General features: G+C 38.5%; 3 protein-coding genes across 5 annotated transcripts; 2 read left to right on the top strand and 1 right to left on the bottom strand.

Annotated features, from left to right (window-relative positions):
* The first annotated feature begins 968 nt into the window (after nucleotides 1–968).
* LOC141657146 (late embryogenesis abundant protein At5g17165-like) lies at nucleotides 969–3,346 on the top strand. The gene is made up of 2 exons (XM_074464286.1): nucleotides 969–1,486; nucleotides 2,760–3,346. The coding sequence occupies exons 1-2, from the start codon at nucleotides 1,392–1,394 to the stop codon at nucleotides 3,028–3,030; spliced, it is 366 nt and encodes a 121-aa protein (XP_074320387.1). The 5' UTR covers nucleotides 969–1,391; the 3' UTR covers nucleotides 3,031–3,346.
* Nucleotides 3,347–5,708: 2,362 nt separating this feature from the next.
* Nucleotides 5,709–11,242, bottom strand: LOC141657145 (uncharacterized). Of its 2 annotated transcripts, none has more exons than XR_012548670.1 (5): nucleotides 9,867–11,242; nucleotides 7,407–7,559; nucleotides 7,217–7,288; nucleotides 6,639–6,813; nucleotides 5,709–6,552 (listed from the first exon to the last, which is right to left on the bottom strand). XR_012548670.1 is itself a non-coding variant. In XM_074464285.1 (5 exons), exons 1-4 carry the CDS (start codon nucleotides 11,097–11,099, stop codon nucleotides 6,712–6,714), a joined length of 1,560 nt encoding a protein of 519 aa, XP_074320386.1. In that variant the 5' UTR covers nucleotides 11,100–11,242; the 3' UTR covers nucleotides 5,709–6,552; nucleotides 6,699–6,711. The 2 variants fall into 2 exon arrangements, 1 of the variants encoding a protein (XP_074320386.1); XM_074464285.1 differs by having other exon boundaries at nucleotides 6,699–6,813.
* Nucleotides 11,243–13,081: 1,839 nt separating this feature from the next.
* LOC141657149 (pentatricopeptide repeat-containing protein At3g18110, chloroplastic) lies at nucleotides 13,082–20,413 on the top strand. Of its 2 annotated transcripts, none has more exons than XM_074464290.1 (6): nucleotides 13,082–16,773; nucleotides 16,864–17,064; nucleotides 17,727–17,817; nucleotides 18,124–19,026; nucleotides 19,122–19,266; nucleotides 20,046–20,413. In XM_074464290.1, the coding sequence occupies exons 1-4, from the start codon at nucleotides 13,190–13,192 to the stop codon at nucleotides 18,685–18,687; spliced, it is 4,440 nt and encodes a 1,479-aa protein (XP_074320391.1). In that variant the 5' UTR covers nucleotides 13,082–13,189; the 3' UTR covers nucleotides 18,688–19,026; nucleotides 19,122–19,266; nucleotides 20,046–20,413. The 2 variants fall into 2 exon arrangements, with proteins under 2 accessions (XP_074320391.1, XP_074320390.1); XM_074464289.1 differs by having other exon boundaries at nucleotides 13,108–16,773; nucleotides 19,125–19,266.
* Nucleotides 20,414–21,518: the final 1,105 nt, after the last annotated feature.

The following is a 21,518-nucleotide window of genomic DNA, read 5'->3' as shown; positions in this document are numbered from 1 at the left end:
TTCTTGTGAATTTTAATGTACAACTTAAAATCACGTGTTTTACAAATTAACATATGAATTTAATTCCTGTATGAACCAAACGAGGATGAATAAAATTTAATGATTGGAATAATTAATAACTTTACATATAATGTAGTATTCCTAAATTTATTATTGTACCTATGAGTTATATTTGATTACCATAGAGTAGATATTTTTGAGAGACAATCCCACAATAAAATTATTGTAAATTTATTTTACAATTTAAACTAAGTACAAATTTAGAATGTCGAGCCCAGAACATCTGAAATGTTTTTATGAATTATGAAATTTTCCAATTCCTTGTTTTTTAAGTGACAATTAAACGAATTTAAGGGGTTGTTTGGTTGCCATAAGGAAATATAAATTCACATGAACTTCAATTTCACATGAAATGATAATTCATGTGAATTGCAAAAATTTGTTTGCTTGAGATATGTGCATTGGATTCATGTAGGAAGTTATGTGGGAATTGTGACTTCCTCCATAATGGAGGAACTTAAATTCCAAATACATAATATTGCAATTTATGAAATTTTCAAAATCCCATGAATTTAAAGAGTAACCAAACAAGTCCCAAGTTTTTCTTAGAACGATATTTTTCCAATTTAGATAAAAAAAATGAATATTAACGACTTAAATAAAAAGATGGTTTTTCTAAAATGTTAATAACCTTAATATGATAAGATTAACAATATATTCTCATTAATTATGATAACAATGAGTTTATATTTGAATATCTCATGAGAATATATTGTCAATCTTACCATATTAAGGTTATTAACATATGTCGGTGACACATTTTAAAAAACCCATAAAAAGATACACTTATAACGTTAAATTGACACCCTAATCAAGACAATGGATGAAAAAAGTAGGTGAAAAGGTGGGGATTGCGACTCAAACGTGGCAAATCAAGATAAAAATGATCTAATCCAAATATCCATTCTATCCCTCTAGAAAATCTCATCTACCCTCCCTCTCTAGTCTCTTCCCCCAAAAAATATCATGAATCATCGCTGACGAGGTAAAGACAAGACTAACGACCGTCAACTCCCCTTCCTCCCATCTAATTAAATAACACAAAAATCAATTAGATAATTAAAGCTTAAAACACATTAAAAAATTTAAATAAAAAATCTCAATAAAATAAAATACTCCGTAAATGAATAATTAAAGTGAAGGGTACGTACGTCCAATGTGTACGGGGTTAGGTAGTTCATAGTTGCCCACCACACCACCTTTTACACACCTTCCTCTCCCTCCCTCTATAAATAAAAGCTGGAGTTTTGTGTACTATAACCTTAACATTATCACACTCCCAAAATCTGCTACACATTTCTTACACAAAACTTAACCAACAAAACAATTATATGGCCATCAATTCCAGGAAAATTGCTGGTTTGGGTAAGCGATTCGTCGCTCATATCTCTTCTCCAACTCCCTCTTTAGCTGCCCTTCTCCCAAGGTAATCTACTTTTCTACTCTTCTTACTTCCTTCGTCTCAATCAGTTGTTACTACTACTCGTATTTGTTAGTTTCGGTTCTGAACCGGGTTCCTGATTTTTTGGAGCCGGATTTAGTGTGATATCTACTTGTCTTACCCGAACCATCTTTTTAAACATTTTCATCACATTTTATGTGCATATATTGTGAAATTGTAAGGTAGATCAGTCACAACTCACAAGTTCAAGTTGTTGGTGTGGAAATTACTGTTTATTTACCCTTTCTGTATTTATTGGGGGTAGCTGTCACCGAATTTCTAGAGATTTACTCTATCATTTTGATGCTGATCTGTCTCTTTTGTTTCTTACTCTTTTTTGATAGTTTCCAAGTTACGTCTTTTTTTTACTGACACAAATTAATTTACTGCTTTTGTATCATGCTAGATTTATAAATTTGTCTCTCTTCCTTTTTCTAGTTATGATTTTATTTCTCATATTTTTCTTGGTCTTAATTGAAAATGGTTATGTTTTAATTAGCAAGTTGTTGAATATTTCGGGCTATTGAAATTTGAAATCAGTGGGTAGGTTTGTTGGTAAATCTACTTAATCATGCGGCGAACAGTGCACGTTTAGTTGAGTTAATTTATTTGATTGGACTACCCACCTTGAATTAGTTCCATTAAATCTACACGATCTCCGATTTAAAATATTGTTCTCTTCGCCTCAATCATTTGCTTAACTTTGATTAAAATAAAAGGTAAACAAATGATTGTGATGGAGGGAGTATAGTTATTTTCAATTATATAGTATATAATATACAGCACAAATCTGGAAAACGTTGGTCTGTTTAACAGATTTGTTAGATTTTCTGGAATTTTATATTCGTAACTTTCTGATTGATGCGTAAGGGAAGTGGTATAAATGGTAATGTGAACAGCTGTATGATCTTGCATATCCAACACGGATATGCTGGTGAGATTATATCATATTATGATCAAAATGTTTGCATTATTGTAGCCTTTGTATGCCGTGACTGAGATATTGATATGTTCCAATTTATCACCACACATGGAGCGAATGAGCTTTTCTCGCGCTTCATGTCCAAGGACAGATTTATGTACTTAGCTGGCAATCCATGGTGGTTAGTTTAAAATTCACGAATCACGGTCATTTACATTTGATTATATATCTCTGATAGTTGAATTCTTCTGGTCATATGATAATTTAGCTATCTATAGTTTAGTGAAGCTCGCACCAGCTTTTTAAGTGATGGAATTGTTGGATGAAAATGTGCAGGAGGTCTATGCACGGATCGGTGTATGACAAGAACGTTGAAGATCATGTGCGCCCAGTGGTGGTGCCTGACGATATAATCCAGCCTCAATCAGACAAGTACTGGTCTCCTAATCCTTACACTGGTGTTTTTGGTCCTGCAACAGAGCACAATCTTGGTGCAGCTGAGCGTGGGTACCACACCTCAGCTGGCAATGGTGGCTCTGAGTCTGTGCTGGAGCAGAAGGCGTTTTTCCGTCCTCAAGAGGACCTGGACAAACCCGAGCAAGCCTAATCTATCCCTAATTAACAAGCCGCCCTAGTTATCTACTTCTCCTAGAGGCAGGCTAATCAGTAGTAACGTAGTAGTTTATGTTCTGGCAAAACTCTTGCTTTGTAATAATTGTTCGATAAAGCTGGTTTGTTTAATCGCGCTTTTGGATGGGTTTGGGTATCATTAGAAAAGACGAGGCTCTATGTAATATGCTCTGTACTAAGGTTGTGGATTTGCTATGTTATGTCCTGAAACTTTAGTTTTCTCTTGTAATTAAATATCAGAGCACTATGTGTTATGCATACATAATGTTTCGAGTTCCATTTATCTTATTACCTGAGATGGAATAGATGTCAATTAACTTAGCGGTGAAAGTCATGAGAGTATGAGACGATACCAATCAAAATCCGACAAGAGCGAGTTACACTCCCTGTATTCCGACGAAAAGATCTTAAGTAGATTACAAAACGTTGCATTCAAGTGTGGAGATGGTGGAAGAGTGGAACCCAAAAGTGAAATGGGGACCAGAATGTCCCTTGTTTTGAAGGTGGATTGAGTAATGGGTTAACTATTTATGCTCAACTGTCACCAACAATATGGGTCACACATCTATAATCAGCCAACGCAAATTAGATGATGATGTGATCTTACAACCACCATGTTTCCCCCACAATCTTGAGTTTCATGTTTTTACTTTTTTCTCAACCCCGGAGTAGATAATATATCGGAAAATGAGATAGCGTTATCGGATGTTACGATACCCCTTTTTAAATACAAGATATAGGGTCATTAAAATGATGGATATTATATAAGGACATATGAGAAGGTGTCGAGTATTGGGGATTACCCGATAATTCTATATTGTTATCCTAATTTATTGGCACATAAAGCAAATCGATATAATTATGTGTAATGTACACATTTTCTCCCTCTTTGAAGTCTAAAGAAGGAAAAAAATGTCTACTTCATAAATAGGATAAGGCTATATAAACCAATATAACTGTCCACCTTGCATTGGATATTTGGATGTAATCTTCTTTACGAACATGACTTTGCATAGTAATGTTAGCTATGAAGTACATTTGATTGTTTTAGACTTCTAGTCACTGGTTTCGTATGGTTACGTTAACTTTGTAACAATCTCGCAACCTATATGGAATACAACTTGACATTGACATATTCTAGAACATCAACCACAATATCATACTAATTTAAGACATAAAACGAGTGAAAATTGGGTGTGGTGATTGCTCACATAGTCATATCATTCTTTAACTAAGGTCAGAGTTCGAAACCTTCAAATAAAAATAGAGCAAATTTTTTAGCCAAGTGTTTATTTCTTCGTAAAAGCACAAGTCTACAACTTTGGCCTAACCATTTAAAATTGTTTACATTTCAAGGCTCGAGTCTCCATTAATGAATATGCTTTGTTTAATTAGCATTTTAATTTTGAAATTGCATAATTTTATTAGAAAAGTACGTGGCAGTGTGGCACCAACTTCCAACGAATAACGAATACGATCTGCTGATCTTTAAAGACGACCGTACAAGTAGAGGAATGCAAGGAAATTGCATGACAATTAAATAATCTGTTCAAGGATAAGGTCGGTTAATAGCAGTGAGATGGAAGTGTTGATCGTCGTTTGAATAGAATCTGGGATTGAATATTCCATTATTCGGTCATTGCCTTCCTTGTCTGGGTGTCAGCGCCTTTGCTGCTACGGAGTCAATACTCGAGTTATTTGTCTCGTTATATTCTTTTTGGACAAGTCTTCTGATAAACCGTCTCATGTAAATGTGTAAGATGATGCCGACATAATATATGATACGATAGAAGCTAAAAAAAAAAAAGGAAAAAATGAATAAGAACAAAATACTACCTATTGTAAGACTATCTCTTATAAGAATTTGTTTAGTGATATTTTAGGAAAAAAAAATCCGATAATTAATTTTGTGTAAGGCGGTTTTAGTGTTTTACCCTAAATAAAATGTAAAATGAATCAAACACAATTCTATCAGTAAGTAAAAGTAGTTAATAAGAGAAATCATTTTACAATAAACTTATATAAAGTCGTCTTAGACGAATAGACGGAGTATTTGTGTTGCAACAAAATACTTGATATTACGCTACATGAGGTGATTTTAAAACTTTAATCACGTGGCACTACGTGTATTACCTTTGCTTATCACACTAATATTTCTTTACAATTGTATGTACGAATAAATATCAATAGCTTTACAAATATAGACCGATTTTGTGAGAAAAGAATAGGGTTCCCTAAGCAATTGTTATTTGATTATACATGAGAAAACGGCAAGGTAATTGCCTGCCATCCATCCTTTTTATTTTCAAAAATAATATTCGACCATGCCTACCATCCATTCTGTTATTCTGTATGTCTCTTCATAAATGGCAGTTTCAATCGTGATAATTTCATAGCTCCACACTGGATAACTATGTACATTTACGGTCGATTGTGACGGGTTTTCCACTTAAACCAGAAGCAACATGTCTTTATGATTTTACCCGTTAAGCTAACTCACATCAATTTCGTAAAATATTATAATTGAATATTGTCCAAAGGTGATACACTGATACTCCCTTGTCCCTATTATTTCTTGCATTTCTTTCTCTCGTTAAACGAGAGGATAATAGCGTTGTTCATTGGATAGTTAGACTTTACCCCGCCATGTCTGACTGTTTCGGAAAAAAATTGACATTATCTTAACATTAAGATGAGATGAAGATAGTTCGGTCAAATATGTGACAGTATAGCAGCAGTAGATTGGTAAGAATTCAGTACTTCTGTAATCTCTGGTCTCTCTGAGTGTCTATGATTAATATCTTCCCTATTTAATTTTACTCGTAAGCGAGGAGAATAGGACCCATTAGGCTCATTTGGCCAAGTAAAAAGGAACGCATCCGTATATCTCGAATGTGGACTAGCAACCGTTTATTTGGGTCGAGAAGAAGTAAGCAGAATTCCCCAAGATGCCAAGAATAATCTTGGCAATGTCTTTTCTGAGAAAAAAAAAAAGCAAAGCTAGTAGTAGCCAATCTCGCCATTTTCAGTTTCTTACTGGTGCACCAAGGCTCACATATACAGGGTGCAGGCCGCATGTCCAATAAACATGGTAACATACATATCTACAGATAATACGTGTGGTGCAACGACCATCTCACCAAATGGAAGTACCTAATGGTATCATTCCTCGTGTCTTGATATTGGTCATTGTGGTATATATGCGGCAAATACCACCTCAAATTAGGGTCGAAGAAACCATTAAGAAATTTGCAAGGTGGTCTTGATCGTGGTGTGTCCTACACAATATACTGTGGATAAGACGGCTCGCATTATCATGAAAAAAGCAGCATGATCAACTCACCTCGTCTTGGATCAGGCGAATAAAATCTGGATCCCGGAGATGGAAGCTGAACTGTTGAAGTGAAGTTCACGGAATAGAAATACAATCAGCCCTTGTGTAATGCGATCACACTGGAGACAGTTCAGGCTCCATAAGAGACTTCTGATACACATTTACCTGAATGAAAAGATCGGGTATCATATTCAGAGCTAAAGCAATCAACAGTCAATCGAGGAGAAAATATGTAACCAAATAAAACTCACTGTAGCTGTTCCTTTGAATGTTTCAGAGGTTTCAAGTATAACTCAGCAGTCGAGGCCAACCTTGATCAAAAGCTCATATCTGTTCAATGAGCATGAGCGCCATCTGCAGTATCTCCCTGGCCTTCCTGTCAGGAGTAACTCCAGAAGACTCCATTTTTTGGTACAGGTCTGGAACCTGGTTCAAGATCAATTCATGAATTTACTTAAAAGAAATATTACACTAACTCATATGAGATGGTTTTATACAAGCAGGCAAACGATTTAGTGGCGTATTCCTAATTTAATACTCCCTCCGTCACGGTCATTTGTTTACCTTTGGTTTTGGCACAAAGACCAAGGAGAGGGGACGGGACCATTTGTGGTGGTTGTTCGTGGATGACTAGTGGACCATGATGGAGGTGTATGATCATATTACTCATAAAAAAGATTCATAATTTAGAAAGGTAAACAAATGAACGAGACACCCTAAAATGGAATAGGTAAACAAATGACCGGGACGGAGGGAGTCATAGGATTAATGACTTGGTTTTATACTTTTATTCATACAACCGTCTCATAAAAGACTCATTGCAGCTCACCATGCTGAACTTCTTTGCCCTGATGAAAGCTTTCATAAGTGTAGTGTATGTGACAACATCAGGATTGATGCCCTGCAAGGAAAACAAAGATCACCATGAATAAATCGAGATACAAAATGCGCGGGGCTATATAGAACTGAGAAAATTAGTGAATCACCAAGCCAGACTTTAAATACATGATACCACTTACACTTTCTATGATATGATGATATACTGAGAGTGCCTCAAGATGTCTCCCGGCAATTCCAAATGCATTAATCAAGACATTGAGCATGATAAGATTTGGTTCAATACCTTCTGCTTCCATTATTTGAAGAACCTTAACAGTGTCTTCACATAAACCCTGAACCATGCGAAACAGTTAACTTATATCAGCTTGAATTTACGTACGTCCAATCATAACTTCAGCTAGGGCATGCAAGACACAACGCAGCACTTATACCATATATGAAGGGAAACTGCCCTTCACAAGACGAGGAATACAGATGACGGTACCTCATGCAATAATCTTTCACAAAGATTTAATATTTTCAAGGATTAACAGAAATAGTGCAATACAAGCATGGCACAGAACAAAACTGAACCAGTTGGCAACATATCTGCATGTGCCAATAGCATCATTGTTAATATTGTACAGCACTACACCCTACAAGTCTAAATGGAACAGTTCTAGATATATTTGAGAGAGCTTTGTTCAATTAGTACGGTGTATCTCATATTCTATTTTGGCATGGCCTAAAAGAAACTCACACAGACGTACGGGATTTCATCTTGTACCCCATTACCTGTTTTTTCTTAACAACAACAACAACATCAGAGCCTTAATCCCAAAATGATTTGGGGTCGGCTGACATGATTCATCCTTTCGAACCGTCCATGGGTGAACGCACGCCTCAAAATGCAAATAAAAAAGGGAAGATGAAAAACAAAAAGGGAGAACGAAAATGTAATGTAAAGTCAAGGTGAACTAAGGGGTTTTAAAATCGAATTCCGTCTTTCTTTTATAAAAACTTAAAATTTAAATCGAGAGAAAAGATTAAAACGATTTTTAAAAACCGAAATATAGTTAAGGATCCGGAATGAACCAGGTAAAATCTATAAGAAAGTGGTTGTTGAAAAAGTGTGTAATAAAGGAGAGAAAAATAAATAAATTAATTTCTTTAAATCAAATAAATAAAAAAACACTAAATCTGTCAAAGAAAAAAATATCAAATACTAAAAATCCACATGTATCCTTTCCCTCCATTGTGCCCTCTCTGTCACCATACTCTCCTCAAGCCCCAGAACTCTCATATCGTGCTCTATCACTCTCAACTATGTCCTGCTCGGTCTTCCTCTCGCCTCTAGGGACCTTTTTCTCTCTCCAAGTCTCCAGCCTCTCCTAATCAAAAGGCCCATAGGTCTCCTTCTCACATGGCCAAACCATCTTAGTCGGTTTTCCATCATCTTGTCCTCTATTGGCGCCACTTTTACCTTTTCCCTAATCACCTCATTCCTTAACCGATCTTTCCTTGTATGTCCGCACATCCACCTCAACATGTGCATCTCCGCCACACTCATCTTTTGAATGTGACAATGTTTCACGGCCCAACACTCGGAGTCGTAAAGTAGAAGCGTGCCTAATTGTCGTGCGATAAAATTTTCCCTTTAATCTTTGGGGCATATCTTTATCGCATAGAAACCCTGAAGTACTCTTCCATTTCAACCATCCCGCTTTAATTCTGTGAGCCACATCTCCGTCTAACTCCCCATCTTTTTGAATAATAGATCCTAGATATCTGAAGAAATCCGAACCCTCAACAACATTCCCATCGAAAATAATACTCCCCGCCTCTGTCGATCTCAACCCCGCCACCTTAGTGAACTGACACCTCAAATACTCAGTCTTACTCCTGCTCACCAACCCACGAGTCTCTAAAGTCTGCCTCCACAATTCCAACTTTCTCTCCACCCCCTCTTTTGTCTCATCAATCAACACAATATCATCAGCAAACATCATACACCAAGGGATATCGTCCTGAATATCCCTTGTCAACTCATCCATAACTATAGCAAAGAGAAAAGGACTAAGTGCGGAACCTTGATGCACCCCAATGGTAATAGGAAATTCTTCCGTTCTCCCAACATTAGTGCGAACACTTGCACTAGCCCCCTCATACATGTCCTTTATGAGGTCAATATATGAACCTTGATGAACCTGTTTTTTCTTATCACAAAAAAAAAATTGGGGTTTTGACACAATAACATAGTACCTATGAGTCCCAGAGCATATTAACCATGGGTAATTGCAATATGTGCAGGTGCCAATAGCATCATTTGTTAGTAGTTATTCTTGTGCTATGAATTTTTTTGAACACCCCCATTCCCGGAATCCCAGATTCGCCACTGATGACTGCCAAGTGCCAACTGGTAGACAAACTAGAAAAGTATAAGCTTAGCATTCAAAGTGGCTGAGTGAGGATAACTAAAAAGACAGTCACACAAGCAAGCAAAGGGTACACATTACGTGCCAGAAAGCTCTTACACAAAATATGGCCATAGCATTGAAGACGAGCAACACATGAGCAATGACACTACAAGTAAGCATTAAAGGTAGAGGAACAACTTATCGGAGCAAAAAAAAAATATATTCAAAAGATAGAGGTGATACCCGTTGTGCATATGCATTTGCCAGAACAGAAAATATATTTGATGTCAGCTGGACGCCTTCAGCCTTCAAAGCGGATATGCATTCTTCTGCTCCCTGAAATCTGTCATACTGTCCATATATGTCAACCAAAGCCGCATATACAGTTCCCATCTTAAGGTGGCCTCGACGTCTCATTATCTCAAAATTCTCCTTTAACAACTCCCACTTCCCTTGTTCTCCTAGGCGACTGATCAATATTACAAAGATCTTAGGATCAGGATACAATCCCTCATCTTGCATATCAGTAAACAATTCCAATGCCTTCTTAAGTTCCCCAGCCTTGCAATGCCATTTAATCAACGAGTTCCAAGTCACTATATCGGGTACTATCCCTTCTTCTCGCATCTTCCCAAACACTTCCAACGCTTCTCCTAACTCACCATACTTCCCAAACGTATCAATAATGCTATTACAAATCCTCCTATCAACAGGCACACCCAACTCACTAATCTCACTCACAATCTCCATTGCCTTCTTCCACATTCCGTTATCCCTATAAACCTCGATTACCCTACTATACACAAACCCATTCAACTTACAACCCCGTCTCCTCATTTCCCCAATAATCCTCCAAGTATCACTCAACCTACCAGCACTCACATAATAATCCAAAAAAATCTCAAATGTCTGATGATTCTCACAAACACCCAATTCCTCCATGACTCGCAACGCTTTCACACCAAGCTCATACATCCCTTTCCTCAAGAACCCTCTAAGCAAAACATTAAAAACACCGGTTTTCGGCCTAAACCCAAGAAAGATCATTTCTTGGAACACCATATCAGCTTCAAGGGTTCTACCAAAACTACACAAAACCTCAATTAAACATGAATAACACAACATATTCGGATAAAACCCGAGTGCCTGCATTTCAGATAAACAAGACATAGCTTCACTTACACATCCTTTCTTACAAAAATGTCGAATTTTCTCACTGTATAATTCTAAAGGCATCTCCTTTCCATCTGGGTATTCCATTGAAACGCTACTTGAAGTATTACAGGTGTTATTTGAGGTTTTTGAGACATCAATTTGAAGAATTGAAAGACTATAAGTTGTAAAGGTGGAAACTTTGGGGTAATTTGATGAGAAGAGTAAGGGAATCGGATACCTGCTTGAAATTGATGGAAATCTGGAGAATGTAATGCAATTGAGGTCCATTTTTATGGAAGAATGAATCCTTGTTGCTGCCATACACAAAGTGCTATGCTTTCTGTGGTTCAGTTGAACTGGTGTCCTTCAGCCAACAAGAAGATATGCCATTTTCGGTTCTTGCTGGGGTAACCAATTTTTGTTTTCAGTGAACGGTTAAACAGAGACTATACATCAAAATATGAATTTTGGGAAGGTTTTGGCTAAATGGCTTATTTGACAAATTAATTAGGTTTTTTTGGAGTCGGTCGCTAATTGTCTCAGACTCTCAGCGGCTTTATATAAAAAGAGAGGAAAATACACAACTAATACAAGTGATAAGTGGATATATTGGCCCTAAATAGTTTGAATCGACCCCAAAAACCTAATTAATTTGTCAAATAATCTCATTTAGCAAAAATCTTCGAAATTTAGCAGTCTTTACTTCTGTCACAGGGATTTTAGGAGAAAAGGGAGTACTTTGGATGAGATTATTGATTTGAGCTCGAGTGAGCTTCACCATCTTTAGAAATAGAAGTGGACATGTGGGCAGTTGGGCCTACATGGCCCATGACCCATTTTAGCACGGCACAGGATTGGCCTAGCACGATACGACACACCATGGGCCGGGGGGCCGTGCCTAGAGCTATTCAATGGTGCGGCCCAGTGGCTGGTTTTTTCTAGCTCAGCCAGCCCACGTGCCAACCAGCCCAACCCGACCCTCTACCCAGGCCGGGCCAGTGCCCCAAAATTCCAGCCCAGCCCGGCTTGGCCTGATAAAAATTCAAAAAATACTAAAAATCACTATATGGGTCGGGCCCGACCCAAACATTATGGAGCCCAGCGCGACCCCTTTTTAGTGTCGGGCTTGGGCCACACATTGACAGCCCATCTCGGTGGGCCCGGCTCAGTGCACACCCCTAGCCGTGTCTGCCTACTTGGGCCGGAGTTTGAGAAAAAAAGACCGCGCCTAATCCAAGCACGACACGACACACTTTGGCACGCCTCAACATGCTTAAAATACGAAGAAATAAGGCTAAAGAAGAGGGATTTGTATGGGCACTCCCAAGCAAGACACGATATGCCATGGTTCGTGATTGGACGCCGTTTTCAACTCATAGACATGGCACAACACGAAGCCCAGCTTTGCATGCATGGGCCGTGCCATTTTCTTCTCTAAGCAAAGTGGGTCGTCCTGACCCACTGACCATCTTTTTTAGATTTTGGATATATGTGTCGCTCATCCATTAAACCCGATCTATTCTAGCAACGAAAAAACAAATATATACAAAGCGTTCTAAGAAAATTACAAATTAACCCCCTTATTCGTGCACAAAATCTCATTGAAGACGGCGATATCCGTCACAAGCTTGTGAGAGATATCATTTCCTCTCACAAAATACCCATGAGAGTTGAGTGGGGAAGCACATGGGGGGTGCCCCACCTTGTCCCCTATCTCTTTTTATGAGAGGTCTTCAGCTTGTGACGGGATAATCCCGTCACAAGTAAGACGCTTTGTTATTCGTGAGCACAACCCCTAATCGGCCCACACCTGCATTTCATCAAACCCCCCACCCCATCCCCGGAAATTGTTTTTGTTGGATGATAAATGGAACAAAATGAATATAGATGAGCAAATCATCGTCTAAAGCAATCACAATATAGAAGGTAAATAACAACTTAGTTGGTCTCTTTTAAAATGATTATATCTAGAGTAAGTCTTGCTTAAAACGGGTTGGTTTTTAAGACGGGTCGTTGTGTGAGAGGAAATGGGTAGAGGGGACAAAGGTGGGACCTCCCATGTGCTTCTCCACTCACCCTAAATGGGTATTTTGTGAGAGAATATGGTATCCGTCTTATTAATAAGACGGATACCTTGGTCTGAAATAAGAATTGGTGTTATATCTATATTTAAAGTAAGGCGGGGTCAAATACTACTCATGCCATCACGTCATATAGATGAGAAAAGTGTACCCATCTAGACATTCTATCTTTTACCTCATCCTATTTAACCCGTTCTACCGTTCTAAGTTGAGTAGGAAAATTGACCGAGAGAAGATATAATCCAAGTTTTTTTAAGGGAAGAGTCTTTACACGAAGTATAAGACAGCTTAACAATCTAATCCACACAGAAAGCTGTGTTCCTCCAAGAAATGGCATTAACTAACACAGGAGTATATGCAGTACCAACTTCAGCATTACTACACATTGATTCAAATTCAAAGGTACGTAAGCACTTCCCTTGTTGCTGTACTTTAGCGCCATCTTCTGACAGTAACACACTTGAAGAACAAACCCCTAAAAAGTTCAGTTACAGTAGAGCATCTCCTTCAGTTAGATGGCCCAATTTAAAACTTGCAGAAATTCCCCAATCCCCGCAAACCCAATTCAATTTGGCCCAAAATATAGATGCCCATGTGGCCGAAACCGCGAAAAGTTCAGAACTTGTTGAAGAATTTGAAGGTAGAGATGATGGGGGAAGTGTGGGTACGGTGGAGGGGTCAAATGATGAGAATTTGGAGGTTTTGGGTAGGAATAGTAAGACGAGGGCGAAGAAGATGACTAAATTAGCATTGAAAAGAGCTAAAGATTGGAGGAAAAGGGTTCAATTTTTGACTGATAAGATATTAGGGTTAGGGCCTGAGGAGTTTGTGGCTGATGTTTTGGATGAGAAAATGGTACAGATGACTCCTACTGATTACTGTTTTGTGGTGAAATGGGTGGGTCAGGCGAGTTGGCAACGGGGTTTGGAGGTTTATGAGTGGTTGAATCTTAGGCATTGGTATTCTCCCAATGCTCGGATGCTGGCCACGATATTGGCAGTGCTTGGGAAGGCAAATCAGGAAGCGTTGGCTGTGGAGATGTTTATGAGGGCTGAACCTTCTGTTGGTAATACTGTTCAGGTTTATAATGCGATGATGGGGGTTTATGCGAGAAATGGTAGGTTTTCAAAGGTTCAGGAGATGTTGGATTTGATGCGAGAGCGTGGGTGTGAGCCGGACCTTGTGAGTTTTAATACGTTGATAAATGCTCGTTTGAAGTCTGGGGCTCTAGAACCGAATTTGACGATTGAGCTTTTGAACGAGGTGAGGGGATCGGGTATTCGACCTGATACCATTACCTATAACACTCTTATAAGTGCTTGTTCTCGTGAGTCCAACCTCAAGGAGGCAATTAAGGTATACAGTGACATGGAGGCTAATCATTGCCAACCTGACCTATGGACTTATAATGCCATGATCTCTGTTTTTGCTAGGTGTGGGATGCCTACTAAAGCCGAAAAGATTCTTGTAGAACTTGAGAGTAAAGGGTTTATCCCAGATGCTGTGACATATAATTCACTGTTATACGCATTTGCTAGAGAAGGAAGTGCTGTAAAGGTGGGAGAGATTTGTGAAGACATGTTGAAAAGAGGATTCTCAAAGGATGAGATGACCTATAACACTATCCTTCACATGTATGGTAAAAATGGTCAGCTTGATTTAGCTTTGGATCTCTATAGGAACATGAAGTCGTCTGGACTTATTCCAGATGCGGTTACATACACTGTTTTGATTGATTCTCTTGGGAAAGCCAATAGAGTAACTGAGGCAGGGAACATAATGTCGGAAATGTTGGATAATGGAGTTAAACCTACCTTACGAACATTTAGTGCCTTGATATGTGGGTATGGGAAAGCTGGCAAACGGGAAGAGGCTGAAGAGACGTTTAATTGCATGCTGAGATCTGGAATTAAGCCTGACAAGTTGGCTTATTCTGTGATGCTAGATATTCTATTGAGGTCTAATGAGACCAGAAAAATAATGTCATTGTACAGAGATATGGTTCATAATAATTTTAAGCCTGACAGCAGTCAGTACCTTTCTTTGATTCAACTTCTCAAGAATGAAAACAAAGAAGAGGGTCTTCGAAAAGTTATCTCTGATATGGAGAGATTATTTGGCATGAATCCCCTACATATATCTTCCATACTTGTTCAAGGTGAATGCTTTGACGATGGTGCTAAAATGTTAAGGTTGGCTGTTGCTCAGGGTCATGATTTGGACACTGATAATCTCTTATCTATTTTGAGTTCCTATAGTTGTTCTGGGAGACACTCGGAAGCTATAGATTTGCTTCATTATTTGAGGAATTGTGCCTCTGCATCTTATGAATTTCTAGACGAGGCCTTAGTGATTGTGCTTTCCAAGGCTAATCAACTCAATGATGCTATCAATCAGTACTATAATATAAGGCAGAGTGGGTTGTTTCAAGGGAGTTGCATAATGTATGAATCTCTTATTACGTGCTGCAAGGAATCTGAAATGTATGCTGATGCTTCTCAAATATTTTCAGACATGAAATTTTTCGGAGTGGAACCATCTCAAAATATATATGAAAATATGGTGCTCATATATTGTTTGATGTCTGTCCCAGAGACGGCCCAATGCCTAATTGACGAGGCAGAAGGTAAAAGTATTGTTTTTAAAGATGTTGGTATCTTTGTCAGCCTCATACATGCATATGGGAGTGTCAAGGAACTTCAAAAGGCGGAGAGCATTGTTGGCCGTCTAAGGCAGAAGTCTAAAAATTTGGACAGGAAGGTCTGGCATGCTTTGCTGCAAGCTTATGCTGACTCTGGTCATTATGAAAAAGCTAGGGCAGCTTTCAATACAATGATGAGAGACGGACCTCCCCCTACTGTAGACATTATCAACTTATTGATGCAAGCGTTAATTGTCGGTGGGAGACTAAATGAGCTTTATGTGTTGATTCAAGAGCTTCAAGATATGGGTTTTAAGATTAGTAAAAGCACCATTCTTTTGATGCTTGAAGCATTTGCAAGAGCTGGAAACATTTTTGAAGTAAAGAAGATATACAATGGAATGAAGGCTGCTGGTTACCTCCCTACCATGCATCTTTACAGGATTATGATTGGACTATTATCCCGGGGGAAAAGAGTAAGGGATGTTGAGTCCACAGTTGCGGAGATGGAAGAAGCTGGATTTAAGCCTGATCTTTCAGTCTGGAATTCATTACTGAAGATGTACACGGATATTGAGGATTACCGAAAGACTGCCGATGTGTACCAGAACATTCAAAAGGCCGGACTTTCTCCTGATGAGGATACTTATAATACTTTGATACTTGTGTATTGTCGGGACCGTAGACCTGAGGAAGGTTTATGTCTGATGAATCAAATGAGAAGCCTAGGTTTAGATCCAAAACTGGATACTTACAAAAGCTTGCTCGCTGCCTGCAGTAAGCAGAAGCTTTTAGATCAAGCCGAGGAGCTCCTTGATGACATACGCTCAAGAGGGTTTAAACTTGACCGTTCTTTCTATCATGTGATGATTAAAATGTATAGAGATTCTGGAAGGCATGATAAGGCAGAAATGGTACTGATTCAAATGAAGGAAGCTGGAGTAGAACCTACAATAGCCACAATGCATCTACTTATGATGTCTTATGGAAGCTCTGGACAACCTAAGGAAGCAGAGAAGGTCCTTGACAATTTAAAAAGCTCGGGTTTAAGTCTTAGTACACTACCATACAGTTCAGTCATTGATGCCTTTCTGAAACATGGAGATTATAGTGCTGGAATTCAAAAGCTTATGGAAATGAAGGATGATGGTTTGGAGACAGATCATAGGATCTGGACTTGCTTCATTCGCGCTGCAAGCTTATGTCAGGGCTCGGAGGAAGCTATAGTGCTCTTAAAAGCACTCCAGGATTCTGGTTTTGACCTTCCTTTGAGGTAGCTGTTTGCTGAATAGATTTGTCCTCCCCCCTCCCCTTGCAACCTTCATTGGTGATAATTTGACTTAAAATGGCTCTTATTTTGCAGGTTGCTCTTTGATAGTTGTGACTCATTAGTTGGGATTATGGATCAATGGCTAGAGAGATTGGAGCCTCTTGAGGATAATGCCGCATTCAACTTTGTTAATGCTTTGGAGGACCTATTATGGGCATTTGAACTTCGATCTAAAGCTTCATGGCTTTTTCAACTGGCTGTAAAGAGGAGTATCTACGGCGAAAATGTGTTCAGGTACTAAACTATAAAGTTGCCTAATGAATCTACATGTTTCATTTGGTCTGTTTTTGTTATCTTTTCAATTTTTTGTTTGCAAATATGCCCTCTTGAATTTTCTTCACACCTAATGCTCCTACTTATATATTTTCTTACCTCATTCAAAAGTTTTCCTTTTCTGTATCCCATTTCCTTCTAATTTCTTTACTGTCACTTTTCTGCCTGTCTCAATTTGTTAGCATACTCTCTTCATTCCTCTTCGGTATTATAATAATAATTATTATTATTTTTCCACCTCACACTGACGGTTGGTTCCAACTCGAAATTATCTTAGGAACAAGGCTTTGTTATAGTTGTAATTTGTAATGTATCTACATCTTACTCAGAAAGTAGTTCTTTCAATTACTTCACCTTTATGCACTGGAGCAGGCGGGTCACTCCGTCATTGAAAGTCTTAATCGCACTAAGACTTCCATTAGTTAAAATTGGAATCAATTGTAATATGTTGATCTTAATGTGGGGTTGGGTGGGGGTGGGGGTCTAGGATTTTTACACTAAGAGCTGTGAGGTTCGTTTTGCAGTCCTTGCTTTAAGGTTGTTATATAATGAGATTCGTATATGGCTGTCTTGATCATGTAAGGATGTTAAATTTATTTACATTTCAATGTGTGTCGCCGTAGGGTGGCTGAAAAAGACTGGGGAGCTGATTTTAGAAAGTTGTCTGCTGGTGCCGCTCTTGTGGGTCTTACATTATGGCTTGATCACATGCAGGCACGTTTTCTTCTCTTTCTTTGTCCTTTAATATTGATCTGAAGATTGACTAATGGACATTATGCTGTTTCACGATCGGTTCCTGGTTGTAATGCTTCAGGCCACTTCTTTCTATCTTCTTCTTTCTAGTGATATCTACATGTATTTGACAGTAGTGTGATTTGAGAACACTAATGCTCTAAATATACTTCTTTGCTTCACTTTTAGAAATAATTGAGTTGCTACTTTTGGCGCTTCCTAAGACTAATGCTCACTTTCTCGTGGCTATATTTGTTCTGAGAATCTGAGATCCCTTTTTTGTGGCAGGATGCATCACTTGAGGGTTCACCGGAGTCTTCAAAGTCGGTTGTAATAATAACAGGAACGGCCGAGTATAACATGGTTTCATTAAACAGCACACTGAAAGCATACCTCTGGGAGATGGGATCACCATTTTTGCCTTGTAGAACGAGAGATGGGGTTCTTGTTGCCAAGGCCCATTCCCTTAGGATGTGGCTCAAAGACTCGCCCTTTTGCTATGACCTTGAGTTGAAAAATGCACCCTCTCTTCCTCAGTTAAATTCAATGCAGCTGATTGAAGGATGTTTCATACGACGAGGTCTTGTTCCTGCGTACAAAGAGATCCATGAAAAGCTTGGAGACAAAGTGCGGCCAAAGAAATTTGCAAGATTGGCCCTGCTCTCAGATGAAAAAAGAGAAATAGCTATCCAGGCTGATATAGAAGGAGGAAAAGAAAAGATAGAGAAGATGAAGCGAAGGGGCCTCGCCTTGGACAAGAAATTGAGGCAGCATAAAAAAAAGTTTTCTGGAAGAACAGATTCTACAGATCCCAAAAAGAAGCTTCCGAGAAGACTGCTGCGCGCTAAGTAAAACAAACATCCGTATGCGAGGCAGAATGAGATAGCAATCCTTGTTATGGTTATGGGTATAGGACTTCATCGTGGAAAACTGGTAATCTGGATTATGTCAACACAGAAGCATGGTTTTACAGTAGGCTCTGCTCGTTCTAATTCCTTCCAAGTGACTGAAGGAGAGTACGTCACTACGTCCCAGTACCACAAAGCGATGGAACTGCAAGGACGTTTACTGTTATCAAAAGCATGGCAGAGTGGTGACCTACTATGTCCAATGCCTTATGAATGCATACACAGTACAGGTCAAATTGCAGCTTTGATGTCGTCTGCCCATGCACCTATTGACACATTTCAGGTTACCTATAAAAAGCAGTAATTTCTTATAAATATTTATTATCTTAATCCTCAATAAAAATTGAATGCATTGTTTGGATCCTCCCATTGATTTAGCAGAGTGCATCTTACGAGTTATAGTTGCTGTGCATCCAAGTCATGGATGAGGCATAATAACGCGGTGTCAAATTTGCATCTGAAGCAGCATTGGCAAAACAAAGAGGACTTCGTCGATCATCTTATAAAATCAGGAGATGACTTGGTGAGTTCGCCTCTAATTTGTTTTACTGTTCCATAGTCTGGCCACCTGAAAAAAATAAAAAAAAATATATTCCATATTTTTTTTTTTTTTTCTAACGCCTAGCTAGGATGCCTTCTCCTTCTATTCATTTAACTTTTTTTTTTCGTTTACTGTGAACATCTTCCCATAAATCCATCCCTACCACTTGCGTCTTAATCCTTTTGTCCATGGATGAGCTTTTTTTTTCGTTAGGCTGGTGGATGGATTTTAGGATCATTTGCCTTGAATCATTGAACACATGAGTTGAATAGTTCATGGTCTCGTACAATTCTTGTACCCGTTGTTGCAGCGGAGCGAGAGCTGCAATAATAGCGGAATTGCTAATTTCAGTATGTGTTAATTTCAACAGACATGTTTTATATACATTGTTATGATGAGACCTCTGACTCTTACTAATGACAAAAACTGAGTAGTATTAAAGTCCGGTGATTCAAAGAATATGTAATGACGTGATTTGAACACGAGTGTAATTAATTCATGAACATCATCAAGTTACTTTACTTAAATCATAAGATCGTAATAAGCGATCCTCAAATTGCGTAAGTAGTGATCCTCAAACACTCCCATATAAAACACTAAAGCTGGAAATTGCACATGAGAGAATCCCATAGTCGTCGATAAGGGGCTTTATATATTTTAATGATTGTCATGAAGTTATTGTTAAGCAGGCTCATAATATTCATTAAGCTTCTCGTAATCGCTTGAATACAAGTTACAAGTCAATTGACCTGATATTACAGATCACAGCAAGTGCTATTGGGACAACAAGCCATGCAAGGCCAATAACAGTCGTTTGGTCCCATGCAAGGCGTATTACACGAATGTACGTGAAAAGGAGTCCATTTGTATCCAGGGGGTAGAACTACGACTGGTATTTCTCCATCCGGTGCTGCCCCCAAAGCCCCTTCTTTCTCTCGTGATGTTGATGGTGGTTTAGCTGGCTCTTGTGCTGTGGTTGGTGGTGGCGGAAGCATTGTCGGCACACAATGTTCAGGATGGCGGTGTAGAAGCATTTGTCGCCTATTGTTTGCTTCAACTTTCAATGAAGCAGTACCTGTGATATTAAATTACAAACATATACAGAGTAATTTAAATTACTTGCGCGTCATTGCTTCTTATTCAATCCATTTTCGATTTTGAGCACTTGTATTTAGTTTAGATGACACAAATGCAACATTGATGCAAAAAGCCGAAACAGATTTGAAACTACGATGCTTCTACGTACACAATAAAGATTAGAGCGCTTACTTATTGCGAAAACCATTAGTGGAACCACGAAAACCAGCTTAAGTGAGCTTCCTTCCATGGTGAGGCGGTCATACATAAAATCTTTTGATTTTATAGGCCCTGCATATATTAGTACTTAGTAGATCTACAAGCAAATAGGGTTGATGATCCAAGAACTCGGTAGTCGCAAAGATTGTACGAAAATGTACGCATATCTATGATGAGAAGCATGTTGGTACATTATATTAATTCATCTGAAATCTTCCTTGGACCTGTTGGCTGAGCCTTCGTATAACAGTTTCATAGGCTGAGGGTTCAAGGATTGGTATGGAAGGAAGTATGGAACAATACCTTTGTTTTTAAAAATGTCAAAAAAAAAAAAAAAAACTGAAACTACACAAATTCTTGTTTATGACAAATTCTTGGCCTATCTATCTATATGGGGCGATATTTGACATGTGTTTACACTTAAGAACGATATGACCGTCTTAAATGTATGATTCTTGTCAGATATGTGACTATTCCTTTGCTCTTATGCATTGAAGGGATCTCATGTCCTAGGGTGAAGGCTATATAATTCATGCTCGTGACGGTTTCAGAAATGGTTATAATTTTATGAAAGCTTCATAAGTTATAAACCGTGTACATGTGAAGAAGACCATAATTCATAGTGTATACGAGTGTGGTATCGAGCCTCTTTAACATTCTCGTCGTAAGGGTTTGATGTGCCGAAACCATTTTTAGATGTATAAACCTAACATACATGTATAGTACAAGAACATCATAGATAATTTGATACTGAAAAAGATTGATAGGAGGTACGAAATGGCAGGACATTAGTATTTAGGTTAAGAAGATGATAGGAATATCGACCATGCATAATCTAGTCGAACTTTATTTATATTTGCAGGTCTTACTAATGTTTATGTTAGAATATGACTCGTCCGAGTCGTGTTCGGTTATTGGGTATGTGAGAGTGAGATTAA

This window comes from Silene latifolia, chromosome 5 (genome assembly GCF_048544455.1).
Source record: "Silene latifolia isolate original U9 population chromosome 5, ASM4854445v1, whole genome shotgun sequence".
In the NCBI taxonomy this organism is placed as follows: domain Eukaryota; kingdom Viridiplantae; phylum Streptophyta; class Magnoliopsida; order Caryophyllales; family Caryophyllaceae; genus Silene; species Silene latifolia.
Note: the sequence above shows the minus strand (reverse complement) of the source record. Positions and strands in the feature narration are given on the sequence as shown.